This window comes from Taeniopygia guttata, chromosome 32 (genome assembly GCF_048771995.1).
Source record: "Taeniopygia guttata chromosome 32, bTaeGut7.mat, whole genome shotgun sequence".
NCBI lineage: Eukaryota > Metazoa > Chordata > Aves > Passeriformes > Estrildidae > Taeniopygia > Taeniopygia guttata.
Window position 1 is genome coordinate 1,862,085 of NC_133057.1, and position 19,766 is coordinate 1,881,850.

Sequence of the window (19,766 nt, forward strand, 5' to 3'; positions counted from 1 at the left end):
GTCCATTGGGGACATCATGGGATTGAAAGGGTTAAAGGGACATTGGGGACATTGGGGACATTGGGGACACTGAGAGCCCTCCCACAGCTCCAGGATGCTCAGGGTGATGTCACCCAGCTGCCACCGGGGCCACCAAAGTGCCACCAGGGCCACCAAAGTGTCACCAAGACCACCAAAGTGTCACCAAGACCACCAAAGTGTCACCAAGTCCATTGGGGTTAGCACGGGATTGAAAGGGTTAAATGGACATTGGGGACATTGGGGACACTGAGACCCCTCCCACAGCTCCAGGACGCTCAGGGTGGGGTCACCCAGCTGCCATCGAAGCCACCAAAGTGTCACCAAGTCCATTGCGGACATCATGGGATTGAAAGGGTTAAAGGGTTTGGGGACATTGGGGACATTGGGGACACTGAGACCCCTCCCACAGCTCCAGGATGCTCAGGGTGGGGTCACCCAGCTGCCACCAAAGCCACCAAAGTGTCACCAGGGCCACCAAAGTGCCACCAGAGCCACCAAAGTGCCAAAAAGTCCATTGCGGACATCATGGGATTGAAAGGGTTAAAGGGACATTGGGGACATTGGGGACATTGGGGACACTCAGACCCCTCCCACAGCTCCAGGATGCTCAGGGTGGGGTCACCCAGCTGCCACCGGGGCCACCAAAGTGTCACCAGGGCCACCAAAGTGTCACCAAGGCCACCAAAGTGCCACCAAGTCCATTGGGGACATCATGGGATTGAAAGGGTTAAAGGGTTTGGGGACATCGGGGGGGATTGGGGACATTGGGGACATTTTGGGGACACTTGGGGACACTGGGGACACTGACCTGGAAGCGGCTGGCGTAGATGACGGCTCCGGCCGGCTCCGAGATCTCCTTGAGGACATTGCCTGGGGACAGTTGGGGACATTGGGGACATCAGTGGGGACATCGGTGGGGACATCAGTGGGGACAACCTGACACCATGGACTTGTCCCATTGTGTCCCCCCAATGTCCCCAATGTCCCCAATCCCCCCAATGTCCCCAATGTCCCCAATGTCCCCAATGATGTCCCCAATGTCCCCAACCCCCCCAATGTCCCAAATGTCCCCAATGTCCCCAACCCCCCCAATGTCCCCAATGTCCCCAATGTCCCCAACCCCTCTGATGTCCCCGATGTCCCCACTGTCCCCGATGTCCCCACTGTCCCCTCAGTGTCCCCAATGTCCCCAATGTCCCCAATGCCCCCAATGTCCCCAACCCCCCCAATGTCCCCAATGTCCCCAATGTCCCCAATGTCCCCAATGTCCCCCCAATGTCCCCAATGTCCCCAATGTCCCCAATGTCCCCAATGTCCCCCAATCCCCCCAATGTCCCCAATGTCCCCAGTGTCCCCAATGTCCCCAATGTCCCCAATCCCTCCAATGTCCCCGATGTCCCCAATGTCCCCTCACTGTCCCCGATGTCCCCGATTGTCACCGTTGCCGCCCGCCCCCTGGTCGTGGATGGAGCTGATGGGGTTCCCAATGTCCCCACTGTCCCCAATGTCCCCTCAGTGTCCCCAATGTCCTCAATGTCCCCAATGTCCCCAATCCCCCCAATGTCCCCAATCCCCCCAATGTCCCCGATGTCCCCAATGTCCCCAATCCCCCCAATGTCCCCAATCCCCCCAATGTCCCCAACCCCCCCAATGTCCCCAATGTCCCCGATGTCCCCAAATGTCCCCAATTGTCACCGTTCCCTCCGGCCCCCTGGTCGTGGATGGAGCTGACGGGGTTCCCAATGTCCCCCAATGTCCCCAATGTCCCCAATGTCCCCAATGTCCCCAATCCCCCCAATGTCCCCAATGTCCCCAATGTCCCCAATGTCCCCAATGTCCCCAATCCCCCCAATGTCCCCAATGTCCCCAATGTCCCCAATGTCCCCATTGATGTCCCCAATCCCCCCAACATCCCCAATGTCCCCCCAATGTCCCCAATCCCCCCAAATGTCCCCAAATGTCCCCAATGTCCCCACTGTCCCCAATGTCCCCAATGTCCCAAAATGTCCCCACTGACCCCAATGTCCCCAATGTCCCCAATGTCCCCACTGTCCCCAATGTCCCCAGTGTCCCCAATCCCCCCAATGTCCCCAATGTCCCCAATCCCTCCAATCCCCCCAATGTCCCCCCAATGTCCCCCAATGTCCCCAATGTCCCCGATGTCCCCAATCCCCCCACTGTCCCCAATGACCCCAATGTCCCCAATGTCCCCTCAATGTCCCCAATTGTCACCGTTCCCTCCGGCCCCCTGGTCGTGGATGGAGCTGACGGGGTTCCCAATGTCCCCCAATGTCCCCAATGTCCCCCCGATGTCCCCAATGTCCCCAATGTCCCCAATGTCCCCAATGTCCCCAACCCCCCCAATGTCCCCAATGTCCCCAATGTCCCCAATGTCCCCAATATCCCCAATGTCCCCAATGTCCCCAATATCCCCAATGTCCCCAATGTCCCCAATGTCCCCTCAGTGTCCCCAATGTCCCCAATGTCCCCAATGTCCCCATTGTCCCCAATGTGCCCAATCCCCCCAATGTCCCCAATGTCCCCATTGTCCCCAACCCCCCCAATGTCCCCACTGTCCCCAATGTCCCCAACCCCCCCAGTGTCCCCGATGTCCCCAATGTCACCGTTCCCTCCGGCGCCCTGGTCGTGGATGGAGCTGACGGGGTTTTTTGTGCCGCTCTCGATGGAGCCCCTCAGGACCCGGTTCAGTTTCTGCTCCATCTCGGGGTCCCCGCGCTGCACCGCCCCCAGATCCCGCTCGGCCTCGTTGTCCCCCTGCACCTGGGGGGGATTCCCGAAAATACAGAAATTCCAGACGGGATTCCCAAAAATTCCAAAATTCCGCACAAATTTCCCAAAAAATACCCCAGAAATCCCACCCAAAATACCCCAAAAAATACCAAAATTCCACCTGAAATTCCCAAAAAACCCTAAAAATCCCACCTGAAATTCCCCAAAATACAGATATTCCATACGAAATTTCCAAAAAAATAGAGAAATCCCACCCAAAATTCCCCAAAAAATATAGAAATCCCACCCGAAATTCCCAAAAAATAAAGAAATCCCACCCGAAATTCCCAAAAAACCCTAAAAATTCCACCTGAAATTCCCCAAAAAATAGAGAAATTCAACCTGAAATTCCTCAAAAAACCCCAGAAATTCCACACGAAATTCCCAAAAAAATACAGAAATCCCACCCGAAATTCCCAAAAAATACAGAAATATCACCCAAAATTCCCAAAAAATACCCTCAGAAATTCCACCTGAAATTCCCAAAAAATACCAAAATTCCACCCAAAATACCCAAAAAAATAGAGAAATTCCACCCGAAATACCTAAAAAAATACCCCAGAAATTCCACCCGAAATTCCCCAAAAAAATACAGAAATCCCACCTGAAATTCCCAAAAATACAAAAATTCCATACTAAATTTCCAAAAAAATAAAGAAATTCCACACAAAATTCCCAAAAAAACACAGAAATTTCACCCAAAATTCCCAAAAAATACAGAAATTTCACCCGAAATACCCAAAAAATACAGAAATTCCACACGAAATACCAAAAAATACAGAAATTCCACCCGAAATTCCCAAAAAAATACAGAAATTCCACCTGAAATTCCAAAAAAAAAAACCCCAGAAATTCCACCTGAAATTGCCAAAAAAACATAGAAATTCTCCACGAAATTCCCAAAAAAATACTGAAATTCCATACAAAATTCCAAAAAAAAAACCCCAGAAATTCCACCCAAAATTCCCAAAAAAATACCGAAATCCCACCTGGAATTCCCAAAAAATATCCCCAGAATTTCCACCCATAATTCCCAAAAATACAGAAATTCCACCCGAAATTCCCAAAAAAATACGGAAATCCCACCCAAAATTCAAAAAAAAACCCCAAAATTCCACCCGAAATTCCCCCAAAATATACAGAAATCCCACCCAGAATTCCCCAAAAAATACCCTCAGAAATTCCACCTGAAATTCCCAAAAAAACCCTAAAAATCCCACCTGAATTTCCCCAAAATACAGATATTCCACACGAAATTTCCAAAAAAATAGAGAAATCCCACCCAAAATTCCCTAAAATATACAGAAATTCCACCCAAAATTCCCAAAAAAATACAGAAATTCCACACGAAATACCCAAAAAAATACCGAAATTCCACCCAAAATACCCAAAAAAATACAGAAATTCCATCCGAAATACCCAAAAAAATACAGAAATTCCACACGAAATACCCAAAAAAATAGAGAAATTCCACACGAAATACCCAAAAAATACCCCAGAAATTCCACCCGAAATTCCCCAAAAAAATACAGAAATTCCACCCGAAATTCCCAAAAAAACCCCAGGAATCCAACCCGAAATACCCATAAAAATACCAAAATCCCACCCCGAAATTCCCCAAAAAATACAGAAATTCCACATGAAATTCCCCAAAAAATACAGAAATTCCACAGGAAATTCCCAAAAAACCCTAAAAATCCCACCTGAAATTCCCCAAAACACAGATATTCCATACGAAATTCCCAAAAAAATAGAGAAATCCCACCCAAAATTCCCAAAAAAATAAAGAAATTCCAGCCGAAGTTCCCAAAAAAATACAGAAATCCCAACCGAAATTCCCAAAAAAATACAGAAATCCCACCCAAAATTAAAAAAAAATACAGAAATTCCACACGAAATTCCCAAAAAATACAGAAATTCCACCCGAAATTCCCAAAAATACAGAAATTCCATACGAAATTCCCAAAAAATACAGAAATTCCATACAGAATTCCCAAAAAATACAGAAATTCCACACGAAATTCCCAAAAAATACAGAAATTCCACTCGAAATTCCCAAAAATACAGAAATTCCACCCGGAATTCCCAAAAAAATACAGAAATTCCACACGAAATTCCCAAAAAATACCCCCAGAAATTCCACCCATAATCCCCAAAAAATACAGAAATTCCACCCAAAATATCAAAAAAATACAGAAATTCCACCATGAAATTCCTCAAAAAATACCAAAATTCCAGCAGAAATTCCAAAAAAAATACAGAAATTCCACCCGAAATTCCCAAAAATACAGAAATTCCATACGAAATTCCCAAAAAAATACAGAAATCCCACATGAAATTCCCAAAAAATAGATAAATTCCACATGAAATTCCCAAAAAATACCAAAATTCCACCAGAAATTCCCCCCAAAAATACCAAAATTCCACCAGATATTCCCAAAAAAATACCGAAATCCCATCCAAAATACCCAAAAAAAACCCCCAGAAATTCCACCCGTAATTCCCAAAAAATACCCCCAGAAATTCCACCCATAATTCCCAAAAATACAGAAATCCCACCCGAAATACCCAAAAAAATACAGAAATCCCACCCGAAATTCCCCAAAAAATACAGAAATTCCACCCCAAAAATCCCCACAAATCCCAAACATTCACAAATTCCCCAAAAAAATACAAGATTTCTTCCCAAAATCTCCCCAAAATCCAAAACTCCCCAAATTCTCCAAAGAAATACAAAAATTCCCCACAAAATCCCCACAAAATCCAAAAATTCTCCCCAAATTTTCCCCATAATCCCCCAAGTCCTCCCAAAATTCCTCCAAAATCCCTCGAAATTCCCCAAATCTTCCCCAAAATCCCCCCAAATTTCCCAAAAATTCCCCTAAAATTCCCCAAAATCCCCCAAATCCCCCCAAATTCCCCCTAAACCACCCCAAATTTTCCCCAAATTTCCCCCAAATCCCCCCAAAATTTCCCCAAAATTCCCCCAAATCCCACCCCAGATTCCCCTAAAATCCCCACAAAATCCCCCAAATTTTCCCCAATATCCCCCAAATCCTCCCAAAAACCCCCCAAATTTTCCCCCAAAATCCCAAATTCCCCCAAAATCCCCCAAATCCCACCTGGATGGAGGAGGCCGCCCCTCCCCCCACGCCGATCCTGTAGACGGGACCCCCCAACTTCACCACCAACATCCCTGCGGGGAAATTTGGGGATTTTGGGGAATTTTGGGGGATTTGGGGAATTTTGGGGAAATTTGGGGGAATTTGGGGGGATTTGGGGGAATTTTGGGTGGAATTTGGGGGAATTTTGGCAGATTTTTGGTGAGGATTTGGGGATTTTGGGGAGGATTTTGAAGAATTTGGGGGGAATTTGGGGGATTTCGGGGAGATTTTGGGGAAAATTTGGGATTTTGGGGAGGATTTTTGGGATTTTGGGGTGGTTTAGGGGGAATTTGGGGGATTTTGGGTGGGATTTGGGGGAATTTTGGGGGATTTTGGGGTAATTTTGGGGGAATTTGGGGGAAATGTGGGGGAATTTGGGGGAAATTTGGGGTGGTTTAGGGGGGAATTTGGGGGATTAAGGGGAAATTTGGGGAAATTTTGGGGAAATTTGGGAAAATTTTGGGGTGGTTTAGGGGAAATTTTGGGTGGAATTTGGGGGGATTTGGGGAATTTTGGGTGGAATTTGGGGAATTTGGGGTGGAATTTGGGAGGATTTGGGGTATTTTGGGGGGATTTTGGGGGGATTTAGGGGAAATTTGGGGGAATTGTGGGGTGGTTTTGGGGGAATTTGGGGGGATTTTGGGGTATATATTGGACTTTTTGGGTGATTTTTTTGGTGTATTTTTCGGGTTATTTTTGGGATATTTTTGGGTCGTTTTTGGGTTGAATTGGGGTAAGTTTTGGGGTGATTTGGGGTAATTTTTGGGTTAATTTTGGGGTAATTTTCGGGCTGATTTGGGGTAATTTTCAGGCTGATTTGGGGTAATTTTCAGGGTGATTTGGGGTAATTTTTGGGTTGATTTGGGGTAATTTTTGGGGTGATTTGGGGTAATTTTTGGGTCATTTTTGGGGTGATTTGGGATATTTTTGGGTTGATTTGGGATATTTTTGGGTTGATTTGGGGTAGGTTTTGGGGTGATTTGGGGTCAGGTTTGGGGTGATTTGGGGTAATTTTTGGGTTGATTTGGGGTAAGTTTTGGACATTTTCAGGTGAATTCTGGGGTATATATTGGACTTTTTGGGTGATTTTTTTTGTGTATTTTTCGGGTTATTTTTGGGATATTTTTGGGTTATTTTTGGGTAATTTTTGGGATATTTTTGGGTTGATTTGGGGTAAGTTTTGGGGTGATTTGGGGTAATTTTTGGGGTGATTTGGGGTAGGTTTTGGGGTAATTATGGGGTAATTTTTGGACTTTTTTGGGTCAATTTTGGGGTATATATTGGACTTTTTGGGTGATTTTTTTTGGTGTAGTTTTCGGGTTATTTTTGGGATATTTTTGGGTTAATTTTGGGATATTGTTGGGATATTTTTGGGATTTTTTGGGATATTTTTGGGTTGATTTTGGGGTAATTTTTGGGTTGATTTTGGGGTAATTTCAGCATTTCTGGGCTCTGACCCGGCTCCGGGGGCTCTTTGCGGACGTGTTCGTCCTCGAGGGCTCCGATGCCGCCGCTGAACATGATGGGCTTGATCCACTCCCGGCGCTGCCCCCCGGGGAGCACCTGCCCGAAGGAGCGGGCAAAACCTGCGGAAAAATCCCGAAAAATCACCCAAAATCAGCCAAAATCACCCCAAAAATCCCGGTCCAAATCCACCCAAAATCACCCCAAAATCAGCCAAAAACCCCGGTCAAAATCACCGCAAAATCACCCCAAAATCACCCCATAATCCCGGTCAAAATTCCCCCAAAATCACCCCAAAATCCCGGTTAAAATCACCCAAAATCACCCCAAAATCAGCCCAAATCACCCAAAAATCACCCCAAAAATCCTGGTTAAAATCCACCCCAAAATCACCCCAAAAATCCCGGTCAAAATCCACCCAAAATCACCCCGAAATCACCGAAAAATCCCGGTCCAAATCCACCCAAAAATCCCCCCAAAGATCCGCCCGAAATCAGCCCAAAATCACCCAAAAATCACCCCAAAAATCCTGGTCAAAATACACCCAAAATCACCCAAAAATCCAACCCAAAATCCGCCCCAAGCCCGGCCCGGCCCCCCGGGGAGCACCTGCCCGAAGGAGCGGGCAAAACCTGCGGCAAAATGATCCAAAATCACCCAAAATCATCCCAAAATTACCCCAAAATCACCCCAAAAATCCCGGTCAAAATACACCCAAAATACATCCAAAACTACCCCAAAATCACCCCAAAATTGGCCCCAAGCCCAGCCCGGCCCCCCGGGGAGCACCTGCCCGAAGGAGCGGGCGAAACCTGCCACCAAAATCCCCAAAAATTACCCCAAAATCACCCCATAATCCCGGTCAAAATTCCCCCAAAATCCACCCAAAATCACCCAAAAATCCTGGTCAAAATCCACCCAAAAATCCCAGCCCAAAATCACCCCAAAAATCCCGGTCCAAATCCACCCAAAATACACCCAAAATCACCCCAAAACTACCCAAAATCACACCAAAATCACCCCAAAATCCACCCCAAATCACCCAAAAATCACCCCAAAATCACCCCAAAATCCGGGTCCAAATCCAACCAAAATCACCCCAAAATCACCCCAAAAATCCCGGTCCAAATCCACCCAAAATCCACCCAAAATCACCCAAAAATCCCAGTCCAAATCCACCCAAATTCACCCCAAAACCACCCCAAAATCACCCCAAAATCCTGGTCCAAATCCACCCAAAATCACCCAAAAATCCCGGTCAAAATCCACCCAAAATCACCCCAAAATCACCCCAAAATCATCCTGAAATCCCAGCCCAAATCCACCCAAAATCATCCCAAAATCACCCAAAAATCCACCCCAAAATCACCCCAAAATTCCAGCCAAAATCCCCCAAAATCGCCCCAAACCTCCCAAAATCATCCCCAAATGTCCCAGAATCATCCCCAAATGTCCCAAACATGTCCCCAAATGTCCCAAAACATCACAAAATTGTCTCCAAACCTCCCAAAATCATCCCCAAATGTCCCAAAATTGTCCCCAAATGTCCCAAAATTGAAATGGCCCAAAATTTATCCCAAATGTCCCAAAACTGTCCCCAAAATCCCCCCAAAATTCTCCTCAAACCCACAAAAAAATGCCCCAAATTCCCCCAAAATTCCCCCAAAAATCACCCCAAAATCATCCCAAAACGCCCCAAACGTCCCAAAACGCCCCAAAATATCCCAAAATGTCCCAAAATCGGGGGAATTCCCCCCAAAATCGCACCTGCCAGGAGGGGCTCCCCGAATTTGTTGCCGTAGTCGCTGGCGCCGTCGCTGGCGCCGATGGCCACCTCGAGCGGCCGGGCGAAGGCCGAGGGGTACGGGGCCTGCGGGTCCTCCCAGGGCTGCTCGTACCCTGAAACCAAAATTGGGGTGAAAAACGCGAAATTTGGGAAAAAACAAAAAAAAAATGGGGAAAAAACTCCAAAAAATGGCGAAAAAATGGCGAAAAAACGGCGAAAAACGGGGAAAAAACGGGGAAAAAACAACAAGAAATTGGGATTTTGGGGGGATTTTTGGGGCCTGCGGGTCCTCCCAGGGCTGCTCGTACCCTGAAACCCAAATTGGGGTGAAAAACGCCAAATTTGGGAAAAAACAAAAAAAAAAAGGGGGAAAAAGTCCAAAAAATGGCGAAAAAACGGCGAAAAACGGGGAGAAAACGGCGGAAAAAACGCAAAACAATGGGGGGGAAATCCAAAATTTGAGGGATTTTTTTGGGATTTCTTTGGGGATTTTGGGGGAATTTTGGGGAAATTTACCAAAATTGGGAAAATTCTCCAAAAAAAATGGGGAAAAAATTCAAAAAATGGCAAAAAAAGGCAAAAAACGGGGAAAAAAACGCCAAAAAAAATGGCGGAAAGAACGCAAAACAATGGGAGAGGAATCCAAAATTTGAGGGATTTTGGGGGATTTTTGACAATTTTTTTGGGGATTTTGGGGGATTTTGGGGAAATTTAACCAAAATTGGGAAAATTCCCCTAAAAATAGGAAAAAACCTCAAAAAATTGAGGAAAAAAACTCCAAAAATTGATGGAAAAAACTCCAAAAAACAGGGAAAAAATGCAGAATTTGGGGGATTTTGGGGGATTTTTTTTGGTATTTTGGGGATTTTGGGGGGAATTTGGGGGAATTTGCCAAAAATTGGGAAAAATCTCAAAAAAATGGGGAAAAAAACTGAAAAAAATGGGGAAAAATCTCCAAATTTTGGGGATTTTTTGGGGGGTTTTGGGGGATTTTTTGGGGATTTTGGGAATTTTTGGGGATTTTGGGAAATTTTTGGTATTTTGAGGGGATTTTTGGGATTTTGGAGATTTTTAAGGGATTTTTGGGGGAATTTTTTAGGATTATTTTTTGAATTTTTGGAGAATTTTGGGGGGATTTTTGGGATTTTTTTTAGAATTTTTGGGGATTTTGGGGATTTTTTTTTTGGGAGATTTTGGGGGAATTTTGGGCAATTTTGGGTCATTTTGGAGTTTCTGGGTGGATTTTGGGGGTTTTTTGGGGTGCAGATCCCAAATTTTTGGGGAATTTGGGGAAATTTGGGGATTTGGGGTGGATTTGGGCTGATTTTTTTGGATTTTGGAGGATTTTTGGGATTTCTGTGGTGATTTTGGGGGTTTTGGGGGTTTTTGGGGAGATTTTGGGGTTTTCAGGGTGGATTTTTTTGGGTTTTGGAGTTTTGGGGTGGATTTTGGGGTTTTTGGGGGGATTTTGGGGGTTTTTGGCGCATTCTGGGTGGGGTTTTTGGGGTTTTTTGGGCTTTTTCAGTGGGATTTTTGGGTTTGGTGGTTTTCAGGGTGGATTTTTGGAATTTTTGGGGTTTTCAGGGGGATTTTTGGGGTTTTTGGTGCATTCTGGGTGGGTTTGTGGGGTTTTTGGGGTTTTTTGGGGGTTTTTGGTGGTTTCTGGGTGGGATTTTGGGGATTTTTGGGGTTTTCAGGGTTGGTTTTTGGGGTTTTTTGGGGTGCTGATCCCAAATTTTGGGGAATTTTGGGGGAATTTTTGTAATTTTTGGGGTTTTTGGGCTCTCTCACCCGGGATGAGCAGGTTGCCGAAGCAGTGCCGGGATTTTTGGGAATTTTTCAATGGGATTTTTGGGAATTTTTGGGAATTTTTGGGAATTCCCACCGGGTATCAGCAGGTTGCCGAAGCAGTGCCGGGATTTTGGGATTTTGGGAATTTCTCAATGGGATTTTTGGGAATTTTTGGGATCTCTCACCAGGGATGAGCAGGTTGCCGAAGCAGTGCCGGGAGTTTTGGGGTTTTGGGGGTTTTTTTGGGGTTTTTGGTGGTTTCTGGGTGGGATTTTGGGGATTTTTGGGGTTTTCAGGGTTGGTTTTTGGGGTTTTTTGGGGCGCTGATCCCAAATTTTCGGGAATTTTGGGGGAATTTTTGTAATTTTTGGGAATTTTGGGAATTCTCACCCGGGATGAGCAGGTTGCCGAAGCAGTGCCGGGATTTTGGGGTTTTTGGGGATTTTTCAGTGGGATTTTTGGGAATTTTTCAGCGGGATTTTTGGGAATTTTTGGGAATTTTTGGGAATTCTCACCCGGGATGAGCAGGTTTCCGAAGCAGTGCCGGGATTTTGGGTATTTTTCAGTGGGATTTTTGGGAATTTTGGGGAATTTTGGGCTCTCTCACCGGGGATGAGCAGGTTTCCGAAGCAGTGCCGGGATTTTGGATTTTTGGGGATTTTTCAGCGGGATTTTTGGGAATTTTTGGGAACTCTCACCCGGGATGAGCAGGTTGCCGAAGCAGTGCCGGGATTTTGGGGTTTTTGGGAATATTTCACTGGGATTTTTGGGAATTCTCGGGAATTCTCACCGGGGATCAGCAGGTTGCCGAAGCAGTGCCGGGATTTTGGGGTTTTTGGGGTTTTTCAGTGGGATTTTTGGATTTTTGGGAATTTTTCAATGGGATTTTGGGAATTTTTGGGATTTCTCACCGGGGATGAGCAGGTTGCCGAAGCAGTGCCGGGATTTTGGGATTTTTGGGGGTTTCTCAGTGGGATTTTGGGGTTTTTGGGGATTTTTTCAGTGGGATTTTGGGGTTTTTGGGGATTTTTGGGATTTTGGGGTTTTTGGGGATTTTTCAGTGGGATTTTGGGGTTTTTGGAGATTTTTCAATGGGATTTTGGGGTTTTGGGGATTTTTCAGTGGGATTTTGGGGTTTTTGGGGATTTTTCAATGGGATTTTGGGAATTTTTGGGATTTCTCACCAGGGATGAGCAGGTTGCCGAAGCAGGGATGGGATTCTGGGGTTTTTGGGGATTTTTCAATGGGATTTTTTGGGTTTTTGGGGATTTTTCAATGGGATTTTTTGGGTTTTTGGGGATTTTTCAGTGGGATTTTTGGGGTTTTGGGTTTTTGGGGATTTTTCAATGGGATTTTTGGGATTTTTGGGAATATTTCAATGGGATTTTTGGGAATTTTTGGGCTCTCTCACCGGGGATCAGCAGGTTGCCAAAGCAGTGCCGGGATTTTGGGAATTTTGGGGTTTTTGGGGATTTTTCAGTGGGATTTTTGGGGTTTTTGGGGATTTCTCAGCAGGATTTTTGGGAATTTTTGGGCTCTCACCGGGGATGAGCAGGTTGCCGAAGCAGTGCCGGGATTTTGGGGTTTTTGGGAATATTTCAGCGGAATTTTTGGGAATTTTGGGGTTTTTGGGGATATTTGAGTGGGATTTTTGGGGTTTTTGGGATTTTTGGGGATCTCTCACCGGGGATGAGCAGGTTTCCGAAGCAGTGCCGGGATTTGGGGATTTTTGGGAATTTTTGGGAATTTTTCAGTGGGATTTTTGGGATTTTTGGGAATTTTTCAGTGGGATTTTTGGGGTTTTTGGGGATTTTGGGATTTTGGGAATATTTCAATGGAATTTTTGGGAATTTTCAGGATTTCTCACCCGGGATGAGCAGGTTGCCGAAGCAGTGCCGGAATTTTGGGATTTTGGGGGGTTTCTCAGCGGGATTTTTGGGGTTTTGGGGGATTTTTCAGTGGGATTTTTGGGAATTTTTTGGAATTTTCGGGAATTCTCACCCGGGATGAGCAGGTTTCCGAAGCAGTGCCAGGATTTGGGGGTTTTTGGGAATTTTTCAGTGGGATTTTTGGGGATTTTGGGGTTTTTGGGAATTTTTCAATGGGATTTTTGGGTATTTTGGGAATTTTTCAATGGGATTTTTGGGAATTTTTGGGATTCTCACCGGGGATCAGCAGGTTGCCGAAGCAGTGCCGGGATTTTTGGGAATTTTTCAATGGGATTTTTGGGAATTTTTGGGAATTTTTGGGAATTCTCACCGGGGATCAGCAGGTTGCCGAAGCAGTGCCGGGATTTTGGGATTTTGGGAATTTTTCAGTGGGATTTTGGGGTTTTTGGGGATTTTTCAGCTGGATTTTTGGGTTTTTGGGGTTTTTCAGTGGGATTTTTGGTTTTTTGGGAATTTTTCAATGGGATTTTTGGGGTTTTTGGGAATTTCTCAGTGTGATTTTTGGGAATTTTCGGGAATTCTCACCGGGGATGAGCAGGTTGCCGAAGCAGTGCCGGGATTTTTTGGATTTTTGTGAATTTTTCAGTGGGATTTTGGGAATTTTTCAGTGGGATTTTTGGGAATTTTTGGGGTTTTTGGGGATCCTCACCCGGGATGAGCAGGTTGCCGAAGCAGTGCCGGGATTTTTTGGATTTTTGTGAATTTTTCAGTGGGATTTTGGGAATTTTTCAGTGGGATTTTTGGGAATTTTTGGGAATTTTCGGGAATTCTCACCCAGGATGAGCAGGTTTCCGAAGCAGTGCCGGGATTTTGGATTTTTGGGAATTTCTCAATGGGATTTTTGGGAATTTTTGTGTCTCTCACCCGGGATGAGCAGGTTGCCGAAGCAGTGCCGGGATTTGGGGGTTTTTGGGAATATTTCAATGGGATTTTGGGGTTTTTGGGGATTTTTCAGTGGGATTTTTGGGAATTTTTGGGGTTTTTGGGAATTCTCACTGGGGATCAGCAGGTTGCCGAAGCAGGGACGGGATTTTGGGATTTTTGGGGATTTTGGGAATTTTTCAATGGGATTTTTGGGGTTTTTGGGGATTTTTCAATGGGATTTTTGGGGTTTTTGGGGATTTTTCAGTGGGATTTTGGGAATTTTTGGGCTCTCACCGGGGATGAGCAGGTTGCCGAAGCAGTGCCGGGATTTGGGGGTTTTTGGGGATTTTTCAGTGGGATTTTTGGGATTTTGGGAATTTTTCAATGGGATTTTTGGGAATTTTTGGGGTTTTTGGGGATTTCTCAGTGGGATTTTTGGGGGTTTTGGGATTTTTTGGGATTTCTCACCGGGGATCAGCAGGTTGCTGAAGCAGTGCTGGTTTTTTGGGGTTTCTCAGAGGAATTTTTGGGGATTTTTGGGCTTTTTCTGGGGGATTTTTGGGGTTTTTTGGGGTGCTGATACCAAATTTTTGGAATTTTGGGGAATTTTGGGATATTTTCAGTGTTTCTGGGGTGATTTTTGGGGATTTTGGGCATTTTGGGGGTTCCATGTAGTGGTTCTTGGGGTGTTTGGGGGTTTTAGGATTGGTTTTTGGGGTTTTTGATGTGGATTTAGGGGTTTTTGGGGTGGATTTGGGGGTTTCTGCGTGGGATTTTGGGGAATTTGAGGGTTTTCAGGGTCGGTTTTTGGGGTTTTTTGGGGCGCTGATCCCAAATTTTGGGGAATTTTGGGGGAATTTTTGTAATTTTTGGGAATTTTTTGTGTCTCTCACGCGGGATGAGCAGGTTTCCGAAGCAGTGCCGGGATTTGGGGGTTTTTGGGGATTTTTCAGTGGGATTTTGGGAATTTTTGGGGTTTTTGGGTATTTTTTACTGGGATTTTGGGGATTTTTGGGGATTTCTCAATCGGATTTTTGGGAATTTTTGGGAATTTTTGGGATTCTCACCCGGGATCAGCAGGTTTCCGAAGCAGTGCCGGGATTTTGGGGTTTTGGGGATTTTTCAGTGGCATTTTTGGGGTTTTGGGGGATATTTCAGTGGGATTTTTGGGATTTTTTGGAATTTTTCAATGGGATTTTTGGGGTTTTTGGGGGTTTTTGGGGATTTTTCCGTGGGATTTTTTGGGATCCTCACCGGGGATGAGCAGGTTGCCGAAGCAGGGATGGGATTTTGGGGTTTTTGGGGATTTTGGGATTTTGGGAATTTTTCAATGGGATTTTTGGGAATTTTTGTGTCTCTCACCCGGGATGAGCAGGTTGCTGAAGCAGTGCCGGGATTTTGGGGTTTTTGGGGTTTTTGGGGATTTTTCAGTGGGATTTTGGGATTTTTGGGGATTTTTCAATGGGGTTTTTGGGGTTTTTGGGGATTTTTCAATGGGATTTTTGGGGTTTTTGGGGATTTTTCAGTGGGATTTTTGGGAATATTTCAATGGGATTTTTGGGAATGTTTGGGATTTCTCACCCGGGATGAGCAGGTTGCCGAAGCAGTGCCGGGATTTTGGGGTTTTTGGGGATTTTTCAGTGGGATTTTTGGGATTTTTGGGAATATTTCAATGGGATTTTTGGGAATTTTTGGGCTCTCACCGGGGATGAGCAGGTTGCCGAAGCAGTGCCGGGATTTTTTGGATTTTTGTGAATTTTTCAGTGGGATTTTGGGAATTTTTCAGCGGGATTTTGGGAATTTTGGGATTCTCACCGGGGATCAGCAGGTTGCCGAAGCAGTGCCGGAATTTTGGGATTTTTGTGAATTTTTCAATGGGATTTTTGGGAATTTTTGGGCTCTCTCACCGGGGATGAGCAGGTTGCCGAAGCAGTGCCGGGATTTTGGGGTTTTTGGGGATTTTTCAGTGGGATTTTTGGGAATTTTTCAGTGGGATTTTGGGATTTTTGGGGATTTTTCAGTGGTATTTTTGGGTTTTTGGGAATTTTTCAATGGGATTTTTGGGAATTTTTGGGAATTCTCACCGGGGATGAGCAGGTTGCCGAATCAGTGCCGGGATTTTGGGATTTTGGGGTTTTGGGGGATTTTTCAGTGGGAATTTTGGGGTTTTTGGGATTTTGGGAATTTTTCAGCGGGATTTTGGGGTTTTTGGGGATTTTTCAATGGGATTTTTGGGAATTTTGGGAATTCTCACCGGGGATGAGCAGGTTGCCGAAGCAGTGCCGGGATTTTGGGGGTTTTGGGAATATTTCAGTGGGATTTTTGGGAATTTTTGGGAATTTTTCAATGGGATTTTTTGGAATTTTTGGGAATTCTCACCGGGGATCAGCAGGTTTCCGAAGCAGTGCCGGGATTTTTGGGAATTTTTGGGAATTTTTGGGAATTTTTGGGAATTTTTGGGAATTTTTGGAATTCTCACCCGGGATCAGCAGGTTGCCGAAGCAGTGCCGGGATTTTGGGATTTTGGGAATTTTTCAATGGGATTTTTGGGGATTTTTGGGAATTTTTGGGAATTCTCACTAGGGATCAGCAGGTTGCCGAAGCAGTGCCGGATTTTGGGGTTTTTGGGGATTTTTCGGTGGGATTTTTGGGAATTTTTGGGCTTTTTCTGGGGGATTTTTGGGGTTTTTTGGGGTGCTGATACCAAATTTTTGGAATTTTGGGGAATTTTGGGGAATTTTGGGATATTTTCAGTGTTACTGGGGTGATTTTTGGGGATTTTGGGCATTTTGGGGGTTCCATGTAGTGGTTCTTGGGGTGTTTGGGGGTTTTAGGATTGGTTTTTGGGGTTTTTGATGTGGATTTAGGGGTTTTTGGGGTGGATTTGGGGGTTTTGGGGGTGATTTTTGGGGTTTTTGGTGCATTCTGGGTGGGTTTTTGGGCTTTTTCATTGGGATTTTTGGGTTTTCTGGGGTTTTTCGGGGTTTCTGGGTGGGATTTTGGGGATTTTAAGGGTTTTCAGGGTCGGTTTTTGGGGTTTTTTGGGGCGCTGATCCCAAATTTTGGGGAATTTTTGGGAATTTTTGGGATTCTCACCCGGGATGAGCAGGTTTCCGAAGCAGTGCCGGGATTTTGGGATTTTTGGGGATTTCTCAGCGGGATTTTTGGGAATTTTTGGGAATTTTTGGGAATTCTCACCGGGGATGAGCAGGTTGCCGAAGCAGTGCCGGGATTTTGGGGTTTTTGGGGATTTCTCAGCGGGATTTTTGGGAATTTTTGGGGTTTCTCAGTGGGATTTTTGGGGTTTTTGGGAATTTTCACTGTGATTTTTTGGGAATTTTGGGAATTCTCACCGGGGATGAGCAGGTTTCCGAAGCAGTAGCCGGCGGTGCCGGCGATGACGTGCGCCCCCCGCCCGGTGCACTGCACGTCCCGGATCCGCCCCCCGGTGCCGGTGGTGGCGCCGCTGAACGGGGCCACGGCTGCGGGAGAGGGGCGGGGTCAGACACGGACACGCCCACAACGAGGCCACGCCCACCCACGGGGCCACGCCCACCAGACATGGCCACGCCCACCCTGCATGGACACACCCATTGGTTCTGGGTATGCTCAGTTGGCCACGCCCACCTAGTTAGCCACGCCCACAATTTATGGCCACGCCCATCTCCTACAGCCACGCCCACCCTGAGTGACCGGATGACCCCTGAATGACCCCTGAGTGACCCCTGAGTGACCCCGGCTGACCCCACTGACCAGTGGGGAAGCTGTGGGTCTGACCCCTGACCCCTGACCCCAGCTGACCCTGGCTGACCCCAGCTGACCCCGGATGACCCCAGCTGACCCCTGAGTGACCCCAGCTGACCCCTGACCTGCGGGGAAATTGTGTGTCTGAGCCCTGACCCCTGAGTGACCCCTGAATGACCCCTGACTCCTGAATGACCCCGTTGACCGGTGGGGAAGTTGTGTGTCTGACCCCAGCTGACCCCGGATGACCCCATTTGACCCCTGACTGACCCGTGGGGAAGTTGTGTGTCTGACCCCTTAGTGACCCCTGACCCCTGACCCCTGAGCTGACCCCTGAGTGACCCCTGACCCCAGATGACCCCTGACCCGTGGGGAAGTTGTGTGTCTGACCCTGACCCTGGCTGACCCCTGAGTGACCCCTGACCCCAGCTGACCCCAGATGACCCTGAGTGACCCCTGACCCCGGATGACCCCGAATGACCCCGACTGACCGGTGGGGAAGTTGTGTGTCTCGGCGGTCAGCGCCACGTGCCGGACGCTCGTTCTCCTCTGGAAGGGGCTGGGCCGGGTCGGGTCCTGCGGCCACAGCGCCGACACCGACACGCCCCGGATGGCGCTGGGGGGACAGAATAGCCAAAATTCAGCCCAAATTCAGCCCAAAATTCAGCCCAAAATTCAGCCAAAAATTCAGCCCAAAATATCCAAAATTCAGCCAAAAATTCAGCCCAAAATTCAGCCCTAAACACCCGAAATTCAGCCCAAATAGTCACCAAAAATCCCAGCAAGAAATTCCCAAAACCAGCCAAAATTCACCCCAAAAATTCCCAAAATACACCACATTCACCCCAAAATTCAGCCCAAAATTCAGCACAAAATATCCAAAATTCAGCCCAAAATCCCCACCGACACCCCCCGGATGGCGCTGGGGGGACAAAACAGCCCAAATTCACCCCAAATTCAGCCAAAAATTCAGCCCAAAATAGCCCAAATTCAGCCCAAATTCAGCCCAAAATAGCCCAAATTCACCCTAAAATTCAGCCAAAAATACCCCGAATTCACCCCAAAATTCACCCCAAATTCACCCCAAAATACACAGAATTCACCCCAAAATTCACCACCGACAGCCCTCGGATGGCGCTGGGGGGACAAAATAGCCCAAATTCACCCCAAAATTCACCCTTAAATGCCCCAAATTCAACCCCAAATTCACCCCAAAATTCACCCCTAAACACCCTGAATTCACCCCAAAATTCAGCCAAAAATCCCCGAAATTCACCCCAAAATTCAGCCCTAAATACCCCAAATTCAGTTTAAATAGTCGCCAAAAATTCCAGCCAGAAATTCCCAAAAATACCCCAAATTCACCCCAAAATTCACCCCCAAATACCCCGAATTCACCCCAAAATTCACCCCAAAAATATCCCAAATTCAGCCCAAAATTCAGCCCAAATTACCCGAATTCACACCAAATTCACCCCAAAAATCCACCAAAAATTCCAGCCAAAAATTCCAAAAGCTACCCCAAATTCAATCCAAAAATACCCAAATTTCACCCCGAAAATTCCCAAAATTGAACACAAAAATTCACCACAAAAATTCACAAAATTCATCCCAAAATTCAACCCAAATATTCACCCTGAAATCCCCAAAATTCACAAAAAAATTCACCCCAAAAATACCCCAAATTCAGCCCAAATAGCCACCAAAAATCCCAGCCACAAATTCCCAAAAATACCCAAAATTCACCCCAAAAATTCCCAAAATTGAACCCAAAAATTCACCAGAAAAATTCAACCCAAATATTCACCCCAAAATCCCCAAAATTCACCCCAAACTTCATCCAAAAATTCCCAAAAATACCCAAAATTCACGTCAAAATTCAGCCCAAAACTCACCAACAATTCCACCCAAAATCCCTGAAATTCAGCCCAAAATTCACCCGAAACTTCCCAAAATTCACCCCAAAATTCACCCAAATGCAGCTGTACCAAGGTGTGCCCAGGTGTATGTCAGGTGTGCCCAGGTGTGCCAGGTGTGCTCAGGTGTATCTCAGGTGTGCCCAGGTGTGCCCAGGTGCCCCCACGTGTATCTCAGGTGTGCCCAGGTGTATCTCAGGTGTATCTCAGGTGTCTCAGGTGTATCTCAGGTGTATCTCAGGTGTCTCAGGTGTATCTCAGGTGTATCTCAGCTGTC

General features: G+C 46.3%; 1 protein-coding gene across 1 annotated transcript in view; it reads right to left on the reverse strand.

Annotated features, from left to right (window-relative positions):
- PFAS (phosphoribosylformylglycinamidine synthase) overlaps positions 1 to 19,766 on the reverse strand; it is an 89,794-nt gene that overhangs the window by 43,903 nt on the left and 26,125 nt on the right. The window contains exons 8-15 of the mRNA XM_072920597.1: positions 18,065 to 18,189; positions 17,183 to 17,311; positions 9,207 to 9,338; positions 8,229 to 8,251; positions 7,433 to 7,538; positions 5,934 to 6,007; positions 2,646 to 2,802; positions 830 to 891 (exon numbers count right to left, since the gene is read on the reverse strand). Of these exons, the coding sequence (XP_072776698.1) occupies positions 830 to 891; positions 2,646 to 2,802; positions 5,934 to 6,007; positions 7,433 to 7,538; positions 8,229 to 8,251; positions 9,207 to 9,338; positions 17,183 to 17,311; positions 18,065 to 18,189 (808 nt within the window). The remainder of the gene's footprint in view (positions 1 to 829; positions 892 to 2,645; positions 2,803 to 5,933; positions 6,008 to 7,432; positions 7,539 to 8,228; positions 8,252 to 9,206; positions 9,339 to 17,182; positions 17,312 to 18,064; positions 18,190 to 19,766) is intronic.